Source organism: Ambystoma mexicanum, chromosome 11, assembly GCF_040938575.1.
Source record: "Ambystoma mexicanum isolate Mex_15411 chromosome 11, UKY_AmexF1_1, whole genome shotgun sequence".
NCBI lineage: Eukaryota > Metazoa > Chordata > Amphibia > Caudata > Ambystomatidae > Ambystoma > Ambystoma mexicanum.
Genome location: NC_090934.1, coordinates 1,030,277,091 through 1,030,299,483, shown reverse-complemented (window position 1 = coordinate 1,030,299,483; position 22,393 = coordinate 1,030,277,091). Strand labels below are relative to the sequence as shown.

Below are 22,393 nucleotides of genomic sequence, written 5' to 3'. Positions count from 1 at the left end.
CCATGTGATCAGAATTGCCTACATTTGGTGAAGGTTTGGTCCATTGTAAGTGTAGTAGTTAGTGAGTTCCAAAGTTGGGCTACTTTGACTGGGAAACTGGTGCCCCCGATGGTGGTCAGTTTAAAGCGAGGCACTTGGAGGCAGTTGGAATTCGCTAGTCTTGTGGGTCTAGTAGAGTTCTTCCTGGAGAATCTTTCTATTAGATATCGAGGAGCTTTATTGTTTAGACATTTATTTGTGATGTCATCTTTGATGTCCTGGGTGTTAGGCTTAGCAGTGCACGGTGGTGGCGCGAGTTATGGTTGCTTAGCTTACCATAACGGGCGAATTTCAAGGGTTGTACTTGGAACCATAAAGTCCCTTTAACAAAGTTTTTTTACTGAATTTCATAGGTTTTTAGTAGCGCAACTTAACAATAACAACTTTGACTTTATGTACATGTGATATGGAACATACTGAACCTGATGTCCTGGAACTCTTTTAATGTCCGCGGACATGTTCGGAGAACAGTACCACTACCTAAAAACTCTGGGGGGGTATGTTTGATTGTTATATCATAACATAGGAACAATTAACAAATTCAAAAAGCAGCACACGTACACATTATATGTAGTAATACATAAGAAATGTAACCCATATATGTAACACACTAACCATTCATTTAAATACAGTGGGCCTCATCACGACTTGGGCATTACCGCCGGCGGTATTAGCCCTACCGCCGAACTCCCGGGCGCTAATAGCGCCGGATCACGAGTTCGGTGGTAAAGTAATTTCCCATTCCCCATTGAGCCCATTCAGGAATGCCCCATTCCCCATTGGGTTCATGGGGGAAAATTCGCGCTCTTACCGCAGGCGGATTTCCCGCCGGCGGTAATAGCGCACATTTTCAGCGGATTTCCTCCCAGCTCAGAGCTGGGGCGAAATCAGCCGAAGTCCTGATTTGGCGGTCCCTTAAATCCGGCGTTAATAGCGCTACCGCCGGATTTAAGGGTTACCGCCAAAGTCGTGATGAGGACCAATATGTTCTAAAATGGAATAACCCAAAAGAAGATAAATTGGCTTCCAACATAATCACCTCACAGACACTACAGAACTAAGAGCAAGATCAGACCTACAGAGTACTTAGAACACATCTTACCTGAAATAGTAAATGTACTTAATTTTACTCATATATTTATAAACTTTCTGTATTAGATTAAAAAAAAATATATTATCTTTTTTTTCTCACAGAAATGTCTAGTACTCTGTAATGGCTAGAGGAGCATTTCCCACATGAGGCAATGTCAGAAGATAGTGAAACTAATGGTCAACACTTTACAATATAAACCATTTAATTATTATTATTTTATATCCATTTAACATATATATATATATATAAATATATATATTTTTTTTTTGTACAGAGCATACCAAAATAGAAAATACCTCTGCAGAATGTTATAGATAATACTCTTGACAGCATAAAAGAAAAAATTGATTTATTGTTGACCAATTTTAATAATTTGAAAACTTTTGTTGAAGATAATTTTAAAACAAAAACCTCATACCATTGTCCCACATGTACTTGTCCCCCCTCACCATATCCCAGTCAATTATCCCCAAACCCTCTCCATAACCCAAAACGTTTTGATGAGACTTCCATCCCTTCTTCACCTGATACCAATCATGTTGAAACCCCCAATTCTCCTGTTTATGTTTCCGTTTCTGCCTCACCTTCTCTATCATAAATTATTAATATATGTTAAATAAAGTCACATTTGTATATTGTTTTGTAATTAGTTTCCTTTTTAAAAAAAGAAAAACAATGTAGGTGTCCGCGGGTGAAATGTTTGTAAATAAACGAAAATGGAGGTGTCCTGAAGAACACTATACCTGTCCTTAGTGTTCGCTAGCAAGTTGAAACTGTTCTAAGAACACAATTGGTGTCCTGAAATGTTCGTAAATAAACGAAAATGGAGGTGTCCTGAAGAACACTCTACCTGTCCGTACTGTTCGCTACCAAATGCAAACTGTTCTAGAACACATGCAGTGTCCAGAAATGTTCTTCAGGACCCGAACAGTGTCCGTAGAACATCAACGCGCATGCGCAAACCAATGTCCGTGCATTTGGTGTCCTGCGGACAGCCGCTTCCTTTGCGAACATGTTTGTGAAGCGATCATGTGACCGTGCCCATGCTGTTTGTGTGTTCTGAATGCGGACACTGTTCGTGTCCCCGAACAATTTAAAAGTACATTTTCAAGTAATCCACAATATTTCTCAGTAAAAATTCACCATAGCACAAGTCCCACATACTAATCCTGAGTTTCTACATACTTTTTGAAAGTTTTTGAACCTTTTTTCTGTGTTCGATCTGTCCGCGGACAGCGCGCATGTCTGCGAACCGCGTACAAGCACCCCTATAAAAGACCACGCCCTAGAGCTTATTCTCATTGTGTTTCTGGCTAGTCTACAGAGCACAGCTATTTTTCCTGCAACTTGCAGATTACACAATCATCGAGATGGCATCCATGCCGCCACCTGGTGCTGCACCTGCTTCAGCACCACCCCCACCCCCTCCTCCACCACCACCTTCCCAAGGGCCTGAAGAGGGGAACAGGAGTGAGGATGCAGAGGAGGAAGAAGAGGATGACGAGGTAGAGGAAATCCCTACTACCCGCACTAGGCTTGAGTCTTGGGTGTGGCGGTTGTTTACCATTCATGAGAATGGTCCCAAGTCTCGTGCGAACCGTGTCACCTGCAATGAGTGCAAAATGGTACTCAGCCGCGGGAGGCATGGTTCGTACAGATTTGGGACCGCTACCATGAAGCGACACCCAAGGTCATTTCACTCTGGGGCCATTCGCAAGGTTGTACCTTGCGAGGAGCGTAGTAAGTTGATTTCCTCTACTTCATCCTCCGTTTCTGATCCCGTCACCACAAGGACCACCTCTGTGGGACAGCGTCTTCCTCAAACTGCCTCACAGGCCATACATAATTCTGATGACCCTTACTTTTCGAGGGTCACAGTTGTATGTATGTACTGCGACACAGTACTCTGCAGGGGGGAGCGACTTTGCAGTGCTTTTGAGACCATCGTCTCAGAGCATGAGAAGACCTGCTGACCACCCAAATAAAACCCACTCTACATCGTCCTCTCTCAGCTCGCCCTTTCTTATCCCTGTGGTTGGTGTCCCCCTCCTTTCCCCTCCTCTCCTATTGTGTCGTGTATAAAAAAAACAAAAAAAATACAAAATAACAAAAATTAAAAAAAATAAGGCTCTTTTCAGAGCCGCCTTTCACAGTTAAAAAATAGAAGTGAAAATATATGAAGCAGGGCCCTTTGTATTTTTTAGAAGTCCGCGGACATCTAAAAATTTGGAGTGCTACCCTATCATAACCATTGCAATTTTCTCTGGGAGGAAGTGGTGGCTCTGGAAAGAGCCTTTGGGAGGTTTTTGTATCAGGCTGAGAGTTATCCTGTGTCCGCGGAAGCTGCTGAACCCCCGACAATCCCACTGAAGTGTAATCCTCAGAACCCGATAATTCTCGGCTGTGTTAACTACACCCCAAAGGGAAAGGGGGAAGTGGCTAACATAAGAAACACCAGGCTGGCAACGTTCTGACTAGCTGATGCGGAACCTGCAGTGAATACATAAGAACATACAGAATCCTCAAATTACTTTACTACCTTTAAAATATGAAAACTTTATATCCTTAACTAAAATGTAAAGAATCATACCTGGTTCTTCTCTTTTAAGATCTTAGAGAAGATTCGAGTAATAGCTGATAAAATCTTTCTACCTTTCTTGTGACTTTGAAAGTCTTGAAAATAACAGCAACTCCTTTGATTATTGAACTCTTAAGAACCTTGACTCTTGCCTTATAAACTGTTACATGTTCCAGTTAAGAAGACTTAGATGAATCCTGTTCTTTCTTCTTAATAAATAGAGTTCATAGTCTCTTGAAGAACTTGCAAACTTTTCCAAGTCCGTTGAAACCTTTTCGCGCACACGCGCAAAAATTTACCCGCACAAAACACGCGTTGAAGAAAACACGCCCCAGTGAAAAAACATGCGCTGAGGAACACACGCGCTAAGAAAACACGCGCTGAAAATACTCATGTAGCAGTCTTTTCTTACTCTCGCGTACATGCGCTTTAAACACCTGCGCTATGAACACACACGCTATAGAAATCACGTAGCAGTCTTTTCTCGCGCACGCGTACTCGCGCTACGACTACACGTGCAATGAACACACAAGCTTTGAACACTCGCGATGGAACACGCGTGCTATAGAAATCACGTAGCAGTCTTTTCTCGCGCAACGATCGCACGTAACAGTCTAACATTGCTCGCGCGCGTTTAAAAATTAAACGTTGAACTATAAACAGAGTAACATCAGTTCTTCTTTTGAATTTTCATTTACAATCTCCTAAAGTTTCTGATGAATCTGAGCAAGATTTACATATCCAAATAAAGTCACTTAGCTTAAGAATGTTTTCTTCTCCAAAAGAACTTCCAGAAACTCTCCTGCGAACCCGAATTCTTCTCCTGAACAAACCCGCATAAGTAGCCGCTCGACTGCCAGGATTGGAAAGTTCAAATCCACTAAGCCCAAGACTTCAGCAGGAGTAGCTACAGACACGTCCTCTCGGCTGGGGTTACGACGATGAAAGGCAGAGAGTGACAGTTTAGAACGTTCATTGTTGCCCTGCAGTTCTCTCTAGCCAATCAAGGCTTCTATTGTAAAACTCCATCTTGCCTTGGGCCAGAGCCAGGAATCTGTAAAGAAAGGCCAAGGCCAAACCCACACAGAAATAAAGGGAAATAATTAAAGGGAACCTAACAGTAATTAAAGGAAACCTGATGACAGTAATTAAGGAAACCTGACAGTTTGTATGTCAGAAATTATAAATACTCAACACCCACTTCAAAATGGATGCTGTAATTCTAAAAAAGGACGAAATGCATTTTGTACATTTCTCAGAAAAATCTGATTGCCAGCATAAGTAAGATTGACTCCATCTCTGCGAAAAATGTATGTACTATGAAACATAATATTTTCATTGTGAAAAGAGGACATGCCAAAATCTCTTAGAAAGGCACAAACAGCCTTATTAACAAACAGCCTTATTAACATTGCGCCGTGCTTTTTCCATTTGTGGACCAAATAAAGAAGAACGAAGCCACATTTGTCTCTGCGCAATACGTGAAAATATTACTTGAGAATTAGGAAACATGTCCATGACCTTCCCAAGTCCTTCTTTCATAGCAAATTGCAAAGAAATTCCAGACACATGTCCTAAACTGTTCCCTCCACAATGAATTACAATTATGTCTGGATGTTGCTCTGTCTCCAAAGTAGCACAGATAGGTAGCAAGTCCAACCACTTCATTCCACGTACTTCATGCCAGTGCACTTCCACATGTGGAAATCCAAGATCTAAAGCTACTCCACAGCTTTCTGCATGCACCTTCAACCAATGTATCCACAAATCTCCCAAAATCCAAACAATCTGTTTTCTGAAACACACAGACATAGCTATCTGTTGTTCTCTCAGCAAAAAGAGTATCTGAGAAACTCTCTCGTGGCACAACAGACCCACTAAACTTACCTGACCAATCATTTCAGTGCTCATTCTCATTTGCAAGACTTCTGAACCCAAAAATCCCCGGATGGAACACCCGATGTCCGCGAACTAACGCCATGTCCGCAGACATATCGTAACATGAAAAGTCCTTCTACCATTTCCACTTCACTCTCTGTCCCATTCCTTCATTGGATGTAGCTAGGAAGTCACATGACCATCCACCAATCACATTCAAGACCTCTACATCTAACTGCATCATCATAGATCAGCACTGCAAATGTACTGTGAATCTCTCTGAGTACAAGTGTCATATCATTGGCAGGCACCATCTACAAGAAATACTGTACAAGTCTCCAAGATTTCTACTTGCAGCTTCATGCATATCCATATGCATGAACACAAACTACAGGTATGCATATTTTCTGTACAATACATGAACACATTTTCAAACTGACTTTTAGCTTGTGTAATCTGTAAAATGAAAGTACTGTCTTTTTTTCAATCTCCTAAAATCAACTGTCACTTATAAACCTTTATACTATTGACTTTCTTAATAGACACACACACTCAAATCATTAGTCCTGGTTGCGAGAGACTTACCCAGAGTCTTTAGCTCACTATCTTTCACAGAGAAGAAATATCCTAAACATATCAGTCTTTGTCCTGCCCTGGGGCAGTCCAGCACCGAAATGCTAGGCAATTCTCCTCTGAACAAGAGTACCAACAGCATCCCCAGACACGTGTTTCGGTCTGGTTGGACCTCATCAGTAGGGAGGAGCTGTGCCTCTCTAAGAATAGTGAGCAAGGGGTGTACAGAATGAAATGGCTTTAAACCAAATTAGAAACAATTCTACACATGGCAACCTTTTACTAAACACATACAAAAAAGAAATACTAAAATTTAAAAGTACATCAGCTGAAGTACCAAACCATGTGTGTGTATGTTGCTGCAGAAAGTTTTATAAAAGTAACACAAAAACTGTAGACCTATCATACAAAATAGTAGACAATGAAGATTCTAAATGGTTTGAATTAGCTCTCTACCTTGTAGCAGAAAACAAATACGAAATAACTGACCCCTTAATACTTTGCAGTTACTGCACTACAAAACTTGACAACAACCAAACTCCATCACATGCTATCACAAATAATTTGGAATTATACCCACTACCAAAACCCCTACAACAACTTAATTTATATGAGAGCATCATAATTCAAGCAGTGCACCCATTTCACACAATAATACGCCTTCAACCAAAAGCAGCAAAATTACCTCCCTCGGAATTGGTAAAAGGCATTTGTGTAAAAGTAGTTTATTTACCATTAGATTTCAAAGAAAATGTGCATACTCTACGAGTGCAACGTCCAATGCAGCAATCTTTATTTATTTTAGTAAATGGAGTACCTACAAAAGACTAAAAAATATGGCAACAGCTGGTAGATTTACATAAAGTTAGACATGCCTTGCAATATCTTAAAGAGAATAATGAACATTACAAAGAAATTAATATTGAAGAAAACTTGAAGGATACAACTGAAATAATTCAAGAAACACAAGAAGTTGGTCAATTTGAGCTCCTAGATCCTGCTACAATATCAAATACTTTAGACCATTATACAATTCATCCTTTCCACTCTAATGACACCATAAAAGATGCACTGGAAACGTACCAAATGCGTCAAAGGATCACCAATCAGCATATGGGAAAAAAGTATAAAAGCACGTGCTTTTCCTCTACTCTTTCCTACTGGCAAAGGAGGAAGGTACGATGATAAACCTATTCAAATATCAGCTTCAGAATACTGCTCATTACGAATGTATTCTGAAGATACCAGATTTAGACAAAATGTGGAATACATATTCCACCTACTCTTTGAAAGTGAACTAGCAACTTTATGTTACGGAGTTGCACACCTATTAAAATAAGGATCACACTTTCAAAATATGACAGCTACACAATTATTACAAAAAGTGCAACAAAAGGATGAGGTTTTACAATCAAATATTACAAATCTATTAGCAAATATGCGTGTTACTAAAGAGTACTGGTTTCAACGTCATGGAGATGTACGTTGTATGATCAGAAACCTTGGCCCACCCACTTGGTTTGTTACATTACGCTGTGCAGAATATGCATGGGAAGATTTACATGATTTCCTACGCATATCAAACAAAAACAAAACAAACCTAGATATACTAACACCTGGAGAACGTTGTTCTTTGGATCCTGTTAATGTTTCAAGATATTTTCACCATCGCTTCATTGCTATGCTACATTTTATTTGTAATAAAACTGTTCCTCCCCTTGGAGAAGTGCAACACTTCTTTTGGAGAAAAGAATACCAAGCCAGAGAAGCACCACATATCCACATGCTTTTATGGATTAAAGATGCTCCTAAATTTGGTCAAGACAGTGATGCCACTGTTTTACAGTTTATTGAAAAATATATCACTTGTGAAATTCCATTGCAAGCAACAAATAGTGATCTTCATGCACAGATTTTACAATTTCAAAGACACATATATGGAAAATATTGTCGTCGCAAATACAAAAACAAAGGGAAATACAACACCAAATGCCGATTTGGTTTCCCTAGACCAGTTACAAATACAGGTCAAGTGAACAACCTCATGTCTTCAGTTAGACATAGTGTTAAAGGTAAGTCACCTAAAAATACATATTACATAAAAAGAACAGAAGAAGAAAAATATATCAATGATTATGATGCAATCATTGCCCACTTATGGAATGCAAACATAGATGTGCAGTACATTGCAGACAATTCTACTGCAGTTGCACGATATGTCACAGCATACTTAACCAAAGCAGAAAAGACAGAGCTCCAAGACCTCTGGAATGACCTGTCAAAAGATAAAACAGTGTCTCAGAAATTATACAGCTTGGGCATAAAAATGCTCTCCCATAGAGAACGTGGATCATATGAAGCAGCTGATGGTTTAACTGGTACTGCATTGTATGGTAAATCTGAAAATATAGTATGGCTAAGTCTTGGTCCAGCTAAATCTAGAAAAAGAGTTCTAAAATCATACGAAGATATAGAAACAATAGCCAAACGTGATCCCAACAGCCAAGACATTTTAAAAAACAATTTATTGGACACATACTACCCAAACAGAAGTAATACTTTGGAAACCATGTGTCTATACCACATAGCCCAAAACTACACATACAAAAATAATATAAAACCTGATGAAAAAAAAGGTAAATACAGAGTGACAAACTGTGAAGGCAACTTAGTTAAACTCACCAAACCAAATTGAATCATATCAAACTGTCATTAAAGACTCCTCAACATAAAGAAGTATATTACATGTCCCTGCTACAACTCTTTAAACCATGGAGTAAAGAAGAAATACTAGATAACTATGACTATGAAGATGCTTTCAAAGCAAATGAAAGCACTATAACTGATGTAAACTTTACACAGTACAAAACAATGTTGCACAATGAACAGCAACATGAAGAACTACTCCAGGCCCAACTAGATAAAGGAACTCCTGACAGTAGTCAACCTTCTGTAACAGGAAGCCAAGAACCACTGGGAGAACCACCAATAATAAATGAGGCAGAATTAGCTATGATAGAAGTAGAAAACACCACGTGTCAGTATGAAGATAAAGAAGACTTAACTATACTACAATCAAAACTAAACAATGAGCAATGTAGCATTTTTCAAGAAGTAACAAAATAAATTGCACTTGGTGTACAACATGAAAATAAAGAATGTTCCTGCCATAATTATAAACCTATACTACTGTACGTCAGTGGTGAAGCTGGTTCTGGCAAAACATTCCTAATCAAAATCATCAGTAAGATCCTTCAACAATTGACAAACAACAAACTTTCAGCTGTTGTCACTGCCCCCACTGGTTTAGCTGCCTTCAACATAGGTGGTGTCACGTTACACCATTACTACTATTGCCAGTAGAACACCAAAACAAATTAGACTATTACAAACTTTCTGCAGAAGCTGCAATGGAACTACGCAGAGTATTGAAACAAATGAAAATGCTACTAATAGATGAAGTGAGCATGGTCTCCAACCTAATGTTGGCTTTGATTCATCTCAGATTACAAGAAGTACTCAAAACAAACTATGAAGAGCTCTTTGCAGGAAAACACATTGTTTTCAGAGATCTTCTTCAATTGACACCAGTAAAAGGTGAGCCTATTTTTAAAACATTAGGACACAAACTCTGCCGTAAAACTGTTGGCAGCATTGGAAATGTCAACCTTTGGCAACATTTCCAATACAGAGAATTAACAGTAAACATGCAGCAATCTGCAGATCTCAATTATGCCAACATCTTAAAAAGTATCAGAGTTGGTATACTTTCTAAAGAAGAAGAAGCAATATTGAAAACACAGCACATTAATGCACTTTATGGTGATAATGCATGTGCTACAGATGTTATGGAACAATTAGCCCACAAAAATGTCAATTGTATGGCTTTAATGCCAACTCTTGCAAGCTGTTTCAAATTCAATGAAATAATGTTAAGTAAAGAAATGCAACCAATAATGGAAATTAGCACCACAGACAAACTAGATGTACATGGTATGACACTACCTATGTGTGACCAAGCCACAACAAGACTAAATAGTTTAGAAAAATCGATCTCAAACACAACAGGCTTAGAAAAGATATTAAAATTATCCTTAAATTGCAGAGTAATGCTTAAACGTAACCTTGATGTGGACCAAGGACTAGTTAATGGAGCACTGGGTACAGTTGTTGGCTTTCAAACATACCAACGTGACAACAAAATTCAGTTTATCAATATTCTCTTTGACAAACTTTCAGTAGTAAAAAGGATAGGACGCTCAACAGCTCGATTCCTTCTCTTCACAGACATGTATGTACGCAGAGAACAATTTTCTCTAACTCTTGCATACGCAGTCACGATTCATAAATCACAAGGTCTTACCCTAGACAAAGCAATGATAGATATTGGTAACAGTCTTTAAAGAAGGCATGAGCTACGTAGCACTATCACGCTTACCTACAACATGACGGTCTATTTCTGATCAACTTTGATGCAAGTAAAGTAAACGCTGATATTCCTTGCATTTCAGAATACAATAGACTTCGCTCACTATACACCCCCCTTCTAAACACATATTCTGTTCCACAAAAAGTAAAACGTTATAAAAGAAAAAAAAAATCAAACAAATACTTATAGGATGTCACTGCAAAGCCTAAAAAGAGAGTAAAAGAAAGTAATACTTCATCAAGTACCACAAGCAAAAAATAATCATTTAGGGAAAGTAAACCAAGTACTTCTTCAAAGAAGGAAGACAAACTCCAAGAAAAAGCAGTCAGATACAGAACTACCTGGTCCATTTAAACTCTCAAATATAGTATACGCAAATGAATATTCTATTTCAATTACCACCAATTGTTGACAACATTTACTTACACAGTACAGACCCATTGTGTATGCAAATGTTAGTACTTCACAGAAATTCAGCAAACAATCCTGATAACACAGTGTTTATGGAATAAGACAACAATTGGACTACTGTGCTGGAATGGTGAAATTCACTATAAACTCACAGGAAGATCCACAAGAATTTCTAATGTACTTACTACAAGTACTGGAAAACAAAAACATACCTATAAATGAAATCTTTCAGATTTCATACATGTGGAAACATACATGCACTCTCTGCAACAATGTAACAGAAGAACAAACCCCCAATGAATGCTTTATATATATATCAATACCTAATTGTGAATCCATTCCATTTCAGCAACTTGTACAAAATGCAAACCATGGTAGATTATGTTCTACCTGCAATTCAGATAATCGCTCCACGTTACTAATACAAACACATAGTAAATACGTAATACAAATGCTTCTACGTTACAATGCAGATGGTACCAAAAACAACTGCAAGCTGACTGGATTCACACATGGTCAAATATCACTTGGTAAGAAAACCTTCACAACAATAGGTATAATCTACCACGCAGGAGCCACAACCAATTCAGGGCACTACACTGCATATATAAAAAAAGAAATGTGGAGGGTTTCAATGTAATGATAGTACCATTACTCTAAAGCAGAGATTACCAGCAAATCTTACAAATGCTTATTTAATGTTCTTAAAACCAAAATTTTATAACTAAACTGTACTTAAACCCTAAGTAAACTTGTAGCAAAAAAATGTAAACTGTTAGAATTTTCCAAAAGCTATCTAATTGCCCAAAGATTCTACAGCAACTAATCAGATAAATGAATTCCCACAAATTATAGCAAAAAAAAGACAGTTAGAATACGCCAATTGGTATCTAACTGTCCCAAAATTTAACAATATCCAAACAGAAAAATGAATACCACTAAAATATATAAAAAATAGACAGAATACGCCTACTGGTATCTAACTGCTCCAAAATTTTATAACATCCAAACAAATAAATAAATAATATGTTACTGCTCCAAAAAAATGCAACAAGCCTATGTATAAAACATTAGCCAGAAACAACAAGTGAACACTGAAAACAAACAAACTGTAGCATAACAGAAAAAGGTTTTTTTTTTAATCCAACATGGATTTTTTTTCTCCCACAGACCCAATGATTTTAGCAATGAACACAGAAACTGAGCAAATTGCACAGTACTCTGGGTTGTAATCTACTAAATATGAGGGCCCCAAAAAAAAAAAAGTTGATTATACAATGTAATAAGTCATTACAAAATACTAATACTAACATGCGATTTTCTTTTATCACAGAAATGAACAAGAAATACATGTACCCCAGTTACTAAACCAAACAGTAAGTATATTATACACTCTATGCCCTGGCCACAACCATCGCAGCATATCACACCCATAGTATCTTATAACTTTGTTCCATATACATTTGTTTTTGACCCAAAGTTATAAGCAACTATATAATTATAATTGTTATAATTTGGCAATGGCCAAATGGCCATGCACCCAACACTCTATTCCCTGGCCACAACCACAGCAGCATATCACACGCACAGAGTAAAACATTTCAACTATGGCCTATGGAAACTTTTAATGTCCGCGGACATTATGAGTGTTCTTAGAACACTTTGAACTTGACAACGAACAATACGGACAGCATCCTCAGAACACCCCCATTTTGTTTATTTACGAACATTTCAGGACACCGCGAGAGTTCTTAGAACATTTTCAACTTGACAACGAACAATACGGACAGCGTCTTCAGGACACCCCCTATGAACATTTCTGGACAACGCGAGAGTTTTTAGAACACTTCCAACTTGACAACGAACAATACAGACAGCGTCTTCAGGACACCCCCTATGAACATTTCTGGACAACGCGAGAGTTTTTAGAACACTTTCAACTTGACAAAGAACACTACGGACAGCGTCCTCAGAACACCCCCATTTTCTTTATTTGCAAACATTTCAGGACACCGCGGGAGTTCTTAGAACACATTCAACTTGCCAGAGAACAATACAAACATCGTCCTCAGGACACCCCCTACGAACATTTGCGGACACCGCAAGTGTGCTTAGAACAGTTTCAGCTTGCTTCCGAACAAAACTGACACATATTGAGTCCTCAGAACACCCCCATTCAGTTTATTTAGAACATTTCAGAACACCTGTGATGTCCGCAGACAAATCAAACACAACAAGAAACATCTACCACATGAAAAAACATCACTTTCAATCCATCTCATACTCTCCCACCCTCCCCAAACACTCCTACACACCAACACACTCTACTAAATACAAATTTTGAACCAAGTTTCATCGCGCTGTCCGCGAACGTCCGCGAATCCAAGATGGTGGGTGCCACCGAAAATCTGACACGCTTCACGCTCCACACCGTCCAATCAGCGAACACGTGGCATGTCCGTGGACATGACGTAAGCCGATCAGCCAATCAGGACACTGTCCATGGAGCGAAAAGGGAAGTGTGTCCGCGGACCGAACACAGATATCACTAATTTTTATGACCCACTTTTTGATCATTTTTTAAAAAACTACTGGACGGATTTTCACCAAATCTGCAAAAGCCCGCTCTTGGGACCAAGCCGCTGCTCCTGGTCCTAATTTGGTGAAAATCCGTCCAGCGGTTTGGGCTGTAGGCGCAAGCAAAGTTTTTTTCCCATTCAGTCTATGGGGAAAAAAATACATTTTGGGACACCCCTATAACTTTTCTCCCCCTGAACGAATCCTCACCAAACTTTGCAAATAAATTCAGAGTGGGCCATATACTTTTTTTGCAAAGATTGGTGAGGATTCGTCCAGGGGGAGCGAAGTTATAAGCCGCCCAAAAACTGCTCTTCCTATGGAAACACCAACTTAACCATAACTACATGGCCACTACTGTGGCCATGTAATTAAAGCCACACTGTTTCCCGCATGATATGGCCTCCTATCCTTGTCATTGATTAGTATGGATGCTAAAATATTCACGAAAATCCTGGCTACAAGGCTTCCCCCAGTATGTCGCACTTAGTGCATCCACATCAATCTTGTTTAATTCCCACAAGATCGTCTGCCTTGAATCTCCGAAATTTTGTTTGGGGTGATGGCCCAGGTGAGTCCGGATGCGAAAGCCGTAGTGGCCACCTTAGATGCCGAAAAGGCATTTGCCTCTGTATCTTGGAAATATCTGTTCATGGTGCTGAGCTGCTTTGGGATTGGCCCTTACTTACTAATCCGGGGGCGAGAGTCCTCCCAAACCGAACATTGTCAGCAAATACTCACAAATTTATTTGGTATTCCGGTTACAAAATAAATTATTCCAAATCTGAATTATTCCCTATCACACCCATTACCACACATCCATCCAGCATTAGTGGGTTCAAATGGGCAACCATTCGCTTCGTTATTTGGGTACCATGGTTTCGGGAGAATGACAAACATTGTATGCAGACAATTATGAAGCCTACCTGCATCTCTTATCTGCGAAGCTACAGTTGTGGGCAAAACTCCCAACCTCCCTCTATGGGCGAGTGGGGATCTTGAAAATGGTGGTCCTCCCAAAACCGTTATACTTCTTTTGCAATATCTCCTTATGGCCAGGAAAGGCCTTCTTCACTAAGCTTAAATCACTGGTCACTATATTTGTTTGGGGGCCTGGCGTGGCAAGGATGAACTGGCATAAATTAGCAGAACCATACACAAGTGGCGGCATAGCAGCACCTGATTTTGAGCTTTACTACTTAGCATCACAAATCCGATTTGCAAGACATTGGTGTAACCCTGAGGATACAGCAGCACACATAGTGCTGGAGCCACTGACCTAAGTTCAGTTATATTTAGTACACGACACAGGGACTCCTGTGTATTTGACCCAGTTAGTGGCACTGTTAGTGCATGGTCGAACATTTTTGTGAAAATTAATGTGAAGACACCCTATGACCGAGGAGCCCCACACTATGGTGCTATCCCGGAATTTCCCCCACCTTTGATGAGGCATTACAGAAAACTTGGGGTCCTGCAAAGCAGTTGAAAATAGGCGACATGCACCCTGAAGGAGAATATGTTACTCAAGGAGACTTTGTAAACACTATTGGTGCAGACAGTTGAAACTGTTGCAATATCATTGAAGAAGGGCCGCATTTAATAAGAAATGGCCAGCATTCCCGAAGGAACGAGAGACACACAAATGCATATGAGCCATCATGTCCAATGATGGCACGAAAAAACAGTGTCTAAACTGTATGGGGTTCATACAATCTCATATTCCTCCTCAAAACTCTTTTAAATAAACATGGGAGGCGAATGTGGGAACCACAATAGGGGATGATAAATCGCGCAAATACTGTTAATTAACCAAAACAATATATCTGAAGGAACAAGTTACTTACCTGTAACTGTTGTTCTCCAGCATGGGTCTGGCATGGATTCACATGCTCATGAATATTCCCCGTCGTCAGGCTGAGAATCCTCAGTAAAGAAAAAAAATCAGTATCAGTTTTGTTTCCGACCTGTCTTTCTTAGTAGTAACCAATCACTGGTCTCTGGGTCATACTGCCCCCAGCCAATGACTGCCCTCTCCCTAAGCCCCGCCCCTGGCAGCCATCCTCAGATTTGGTAGCACATAAAGTGGCAGTATGACCAAGTGAAGAGCCGCAGAGGGGTAGGAGGGAGGGTTCGCATGTGAATCCATGCCAGACCCATGCTGGAGAACAGTTACAGGTAAGTAACTTGTTCCTTCTCCAGCATGGGGTCTGGCATGGATTCACATGCTCATGAATATAAGAATACATAGCAGTACACATATGCACAACCACGGGAGGTGGCAAAGGCTCAACATTAAGCATTACTTAAACTCAACATTAAGCAACTCTTACCTCCTCACCAGGCCCATCTTCAGGTGAACAAGTTGTGCAGCACTGCTTGGCCGACTCTGGACTCCTCCCTGGAATCCCGGTCGACGCAGTAGAATTTCGTGAAGGTGTGCGTCAACCTCCACGTAGCAGCCCTGCAGATGTCCAGCAGGGGCACACCAGACAAGAACGCCGTAGTAGCAGCGATCACTCTGGTCGAATGGGCTCTCGGACGGCCGGGCAACGGTCAGTTTGCCAACCGATGACAGTGCATGATGCAGCCGCAGAGCCATCTGGAAATGGATGCGTTCAAGAGAGCCTTCCCTTGGTTCACAGGTCCAAAGTTCACAAAAAGCTGTGATGTCTTCCGAAAACCCTTCGTGCGGTCCACGTAGAACTTCAGCGCTCTAGCTACATCTAGCGAGTGCAAAGTCCTCTCCGCAGGCGACGAAGGAGACGGGAAGAAAACTGGCAACAGCAAAGGCTTGTTGAGGTGGAAGTCCGACGGCACCTTGGGCATGAAGGAGGGGTGTGTCCTCAGCACCACCCTCCTGTCGTGGAAAGTGAAGTATGGGGGCTTGCAGGATAAAGCCTGGATCTGCCCCACTCGTCGTGCGGAGGTGATGGCCACAAGGAACGCTATTTTCCACAAGAGAAATTTCAACGGTGCCGAATGCAGAGGCTCGAAGGGCGGCCCCATGAGCCTGGTCAGCACCACGTTGAGCTCCCACACAGGGGCCGGAGCCTTCACCGGCGGGAACGACCAGAACAGTCCCTTCATAAACTCTTTCACCAGGCGATGGACCACAGGGATGACCGCCCCGTAGTTCTGGTGTAACGGGAAATCGCTGCCAGATGGATCTTGATGGAGGCGTGAGCTAGCCCACCTTGGCCAGTGACAGCAGGTACGGCAGCACTTGAGGGGCCGTAATTCGCAGAGGGTTAATCTTCTGTGCACGGCACCAGACAGAAAACCTCTTCCACTTGTGTCCGTAGCACTTTAGAGTTGGACGCCCTGGCCTTTGCAAGCACCTCCTTGTAGTCCGCCAGGATATCGTACCCTCCAAACTCTAGTGCTACAGGAGCCAGGCCTGCAAGTTCATGAGGAAGTACCTTGAGTATACTCCGGAGCCCTGAAGCCTCTTGGGGACGAGCTTGATGGCACCTTTTTTGAGCATCGCCCTTACTTCCAACAGCAGTTGAGGGATGTGATTTTCCTTCCTGGCCACAGGAGGAATGCGGGGGCACTTCTTTAGAAATTCGAGAGCGTGCCCGTGGGCCAGGGCATCCAGCACCCAACCGTCGGTGGAGAAGGACTCTCACACGCTGACAAACTTCGCCAGCCGGCCTCCCATCGGGGTGCTCAGGTGGGGGCCCGACGCTACGGCCGGTTCAGTTCTGCTTCGAGGCGGCCTTGCCACCTTGGCGACGACGAGATCCTCCTGACTTGCCGCGTCCTCTGTAGGCCTCCTGCGACGAGGAGCGGGCCGCCTGGTGGTAAGTCGAGGAGCCGCCGCCGGATCCCTTGGAGGCACCCTGTCTACCTCCGGCGTTCCGAAAGGGCGGCCGTCGTTGCTGCAACACTCCCAAGGCCCGAGCCGTCTCCGTGTCAGTCTTGATGGTCTGAAGCGACTCATCCACTGTCTTTCCAAACAGATTGTTCCAGTTGAAGGGCATGTCCAAAACTCTAGTTTGTACGTCCTGGTGGAAATCAGTTGCCTTGAGCCAACCTCTGCCCTCGAAGGCAAACACCATTGCCCAACTGGCAGAATCCGGTGTCAGCGATATCCATGGCCACCGTAATGGCAAAGTCTGATGCCACCTCACCTTCCTGCAGGATCTCCAGGGCCTCCGACCTCTTGTCGTCCGGCAGGAAGTCCAGCAGGGGAGCGATCTTGTACCACAGCTCCCTGTCGTAGCAGGCCACAATCGCTAGGGTAGTTGGCCGCCTTAATTGTCGTCACTGCGGACAAAATGACTCATCGTCTCATGGCGTCCAGCTTCTTTCCCTCGCCGTCAGGTGGGGAGGTCGAAGTTGAGGATGACGCCCCCTCGGCTTTCTTCTTGGCCGCCGCCGAGACGACAGAGTCTGGGTACGGCTGTGCCCTAGGGCACAAGGGGGCGGAATCGGCGACCCGGTACTTCTCTTACCGATCCCTCTTGGCAGGCGTCGTGGACGGGTTCTTCAGGAGAGCAAGTCCGTCCTCCCAGATGTCGTCAATCAATAGTACCGCGAGAACCGTCTTCCTGTTGGCCTCACGCCGTTGATAGAGGAAACCTTCCTTCTTCTGTTCCTCAGGGCAGAGTCGAAAAAGCTTGGATGCCCTGGCCATCATGGCATGGAAGGAGCCAATTTCGTCGGGCGGGGAGGCCCGAGGGAGTGGTGATGGAAGGCCCGTCCCGTCGTCACCACCCTCGTCACCCATCCCCGTCGTGGCCGTCTCCATTCCCGTGTCGTCCCCCTGGACAGGGGAAGGAGAAGAAGGCTGAGCGGGCCGCGAGGGCTGGAAAGGCAGGGGGGGAGGGAGGGGTGAACTCTCCTCCACTTGTTCGGAGGGCTTCCCGACGGGCCCGGTTCTGTTGGGTCATCCGTAGTGTGGAGGGGCAATCTCATCCTTATCTCCGTGCATAAGGTTTGGATTGCCATCAAAATGGCCACCGTGTTGTCCTGAGGCTCGGGCACTGGCTGCGACGGGTGTGCCGGTTGCTGCTCCTCCACGGGAGTCTCGTCGGTGCCACCGTTGCTCTCTTAGTCCACCTCCTCTGGGTCCCCCTCGTGGGACCGGACCCCCTCGAACCTCTTGCTGAGGCCCTTCACGACTTCAACCAGCTCCTCCTCAGAGGCTGTATCCGTGTCCGTGACAGCCACCACCCCCCCTCTTTTTCCACCAGGGTCTTCACAGGGGTCTTATTGATGGGCTGAAAAGAGGATTCCCTCCGTGGTGGCAGGGAAACTCTGGGCCCCAAGGTCACATCCACTGGGTTAGCCTCGACAGGCTTCACCAGGGCTGTTGTGACTCCCTCAATAGAGGCCTTCACTGGGTGGATCAAGGCCTTCCCCACCTTGGGCGTGCTTGAGGCCTTCACCTTGGGGGAGGGGTCACCGCCTCGCTCCCCTTCGGCTGATCCCTTCGAGATCGACCAGGGCCTCTCCAGAAGCTTAGCTGGGTTCTCCGATTTTCTCTTCCCCGAGCCAGAGCGTTGGCTCGTGGTTGATGGCGTCAGTGAGAGTGCGCCCTGCCTGGCAGCCGAGGAGCCCGACCCTTTGGCGCTCCCGGTTCCCGCGGACTTGCAGTGCTTTGCCTTCTGTTGGGCCCCTGTCGCCGGGGCACCCTCACAGGACTTAGAAGACAGCTCGGACTTCTTCTCACCTGCTGAGCCCTTCTACAGCCAGCTGGCGAGGCGGGTCCGACGATCCCCCATAGTCCGTTCCGACAGGTTCTTGCAAAACGCACAGTCCTTTTCCACGTGCGTCTCGTCTTCGTGAAGGCAGTAGAAACATCTCGAAAGCTCATCCTCCTTGAAAACATTCTGTAATCCGCATCCAGGGCAGTTCCTGAACAGCTTGGACTCCCAACACTTGAACGTGCGGTAAAAATCTGAGGATGGCTGCCAGGGGCGGGGCTTAGGGAGAGGGCAGTCATTGGCTGGGGGCAGTATGATTGAGACCAGTGATTGGTTACTACTAAGAAAGACAGATCAGAAACAAAACTGATACTGATTTTTTTTCTTTACCGAGGATTCCCAGCCTGACGACAGGGAATATTCATGAGCTTGTGAATCCATGCCAGACCCCATGCTTTAGAATGCTGGGTTGCATCTGATTCAGTTTAAGATTCTGAACCAGTTACACTACACCCATGTTAGAATGGCTAAATTTATGACAGACTGTACTGGCGAATGTTTAAAATGTGGTAGTCCACAAGCTGATGCTTTCCATATGTACTGGGCATGCCCCTTGTTCGCATCTTTCTGGGGCGGTTTGGCTAAAGCCATAGAAGACATAGCTCAAATCCCATCTTCGCTTGCTCCTCTTAAGTACCTATTCAGTGATATTGGTAAATCTTCTGGGAGCACGAGAAGACTGTTTAACGTTGCATGTGCTGTGGCTAAGAAATGCATATTTAAGTGTTGGAAGTCTAAACATGCACCCAAACTAGACGACTGGCTCAGAGAGCTAACATACGTAAATGAGTGTGAAGAACAATTTGCTCAATCTGTACCTACGACATGCCACCCAAAGGACACCTCGGCCCTGTTCAGGGGTTATTTATGCGATATGGTATCTGATAATGACAGCTCTTGAACCCTGCATGCTAGGATACTGAAAATCTTCCAGGTGTTGTTAAACGGACTAAAATGTTGTACACTGTATGGATACAATGTGTGTGTGCTGATAACATGACCATTCGATAAACTTTTTTTTTCCTTAAGTGCCAAGGACGAGGTATCTCGTCTTTGGGATTACCTCCCCAGTTCCAAGGACGAGATAGCTCATCCTTGGCACTTAAGGGGTTAATGAAGGAGAAAATGTTAGAAGGCTTTGCATGGTGAAATACCGAAATCACCAAAAAAGGCCATGGCAATGGGGGGGGGAACCCATGGCAGTTAAGGTTTGCGAGCAATGTCTCTTTCACTCATTAAAACCTTTATTTTTTCAAACAGAAATATCAGATTTTCTGCTATCTTTATTGGGGCAATCCTGAAAGCTTGGCTAAGTTCAGGTCAACACTAACTGAAGCACAGACAACAATCTAATCTGAAGCTGAAGAAGACTGCCTGCTAAATTACAGGTTTTCATTGGCTACATTAGTTATCACAATTATGCGACTATGCAGCTGGCCTCCATGACAATATTCTTTGTGTAAAAATGTCATTTTAAGGCAGAAAGTTGCGTAGAACAAGGTATCTGTGATTTGGCATTTAAGGTAGATAACCGACTGGCAGACATCTTTGTATGGACATCAGAGTGGCAGAGCATTTAAGGGAGATAGGTATGTCAAGAAGATCCGATCTACTGCTGCCTATGTCCCTTGTGAGCCTGCTGAAAACTAGACACAACTGTTCAACATTGAAAATATGAACATCAGTCTACATAATTAGCAGCTAAAAAGATAGGCTGTGGGGGAAATCAAATTCATAAAACAAAAACGCAAAACTCAATTCACCATCCATGATGTGGTTAGTTATTTCCCTCTTTAAATCAGATAATCTCTGCCTTAAAGAACTGTGGGTGGGAAGTGTAATTTCGCAAAAAACAAATCTGCATTTTACATGGTCAAGTTTAAATTATCGCCTCAAAAGCGAAGTTAACAGAATTTCTTCAAATGGCATAACCTTAATATTTCAAACACCTACTACTGCAGAACCACATGAAATGATCATGCATATTGTAATAGCTCTTCCACATGGGACATTTCCTCAATGGACTACACTGCACACTAACCACTAATTTGATGATCTGGCTACACAGACACAAAATGCATAGAATGTGCCCGATTCCCTCCACCCTGTGAAAGATCTGAAGCACATTCATGAACAAGTGCTTGAACTCATGGAAATGTTTGCAGAGTCTAGTATGTGTCCTTTGTACCATCCAGTTCTCCTCACAAGTACATTTTAAAATAACCTTACCTTCATCATTCAGTGATTCCATGGATTCGGTGACTTTGCTATTGAACTTGTTCAATGAATCAGTGGAACGGGATATGTATCTACTTGTAGTCAAATGATTTTCATCAATCCCAGCACTGCAAGAAAATGGCAAAAGCGCAACAGCCATCAGTATAATTAAATACACAAAGCATATATTAACATGTATGGAAATACAACTGAGGAAACAGTTGGATTCTATTTTGCCTCCACTTTCCTGCCTTTTCCTTCAGCACTAAGTTTCTTAATAGGAACCGATTGAAACCACACACATACACGCAGCATAAAACTGCTTAATCTACCGAAATATCCTTTGCAAAGTCACACTATGTTGGGCAGAAAACTGTGCAGTTCCCTTAGGGACCACTGCAAAAGGCTTAGGACTACATGTGTTGGCAGTAAACCCAATTGGTAGCAGTCTGTACCACCCAGATTTACCTGGTAGCTGTGGCTGAGCAGCCAGACTTCTCTCAAGAAGAGTTAGACAGTATATAGAGTATACAAGATAGGTACCAAAATACAGTAGCACAAGCAAACACTGACCAGAGCTTTGGTAACAAAGTATATAATTATTTATTTCAAGACACACTTATAGAAACACTCAAGCACTATTATTGTAAGCAAGTTCAAAACACAGTCAATATTAATATATATACATCCCTTATTCCTTATTAGACAAGTCTTAGTTAACACCACTTATTTTCAGACAGAGGTCAGCGCTTAACTAAAGATGGCACTCCAATAAGCTATGAAAAAAGGGGAGGGAAAAGGCAGAAATTAGAAAAGCACAAAACACTAATACTTTAGAAGCACCCAGCAAGGCAGGAAAGTCAAAGTCTACTAGAGAGCAAAAA

The 22,393-nt window shown here is 42.7% G+C and overlaps 1 protein-coding gene across 10 annotated transcripts in view; it reads right to left on the bottom strand.

Annotated features, from left to right (window-relative positions):
• The window catches only part of AKAP13 (A-kinase anchoring protein 13), a 1,883,770-nt gene that overhangs the window by 252,075 nt on the left and 1,609,302 nt on the right, over positions 1-22,393 (bottom strand). For all 10 annotated transcript variants that reach the window (XM_069624282.1, XM_069624281.1, XM_069624277.1 and 7 more), the window contains one exon: positions 21,522-21,637. In XM_069624282.1, coding sequence (XP_069480383.1) covers positions 21,522-21,637 — 116 coding nt within the window. The remainder of the gene's footprint in view (positions 1-21,521; positions 21,638-22,393) is intronic.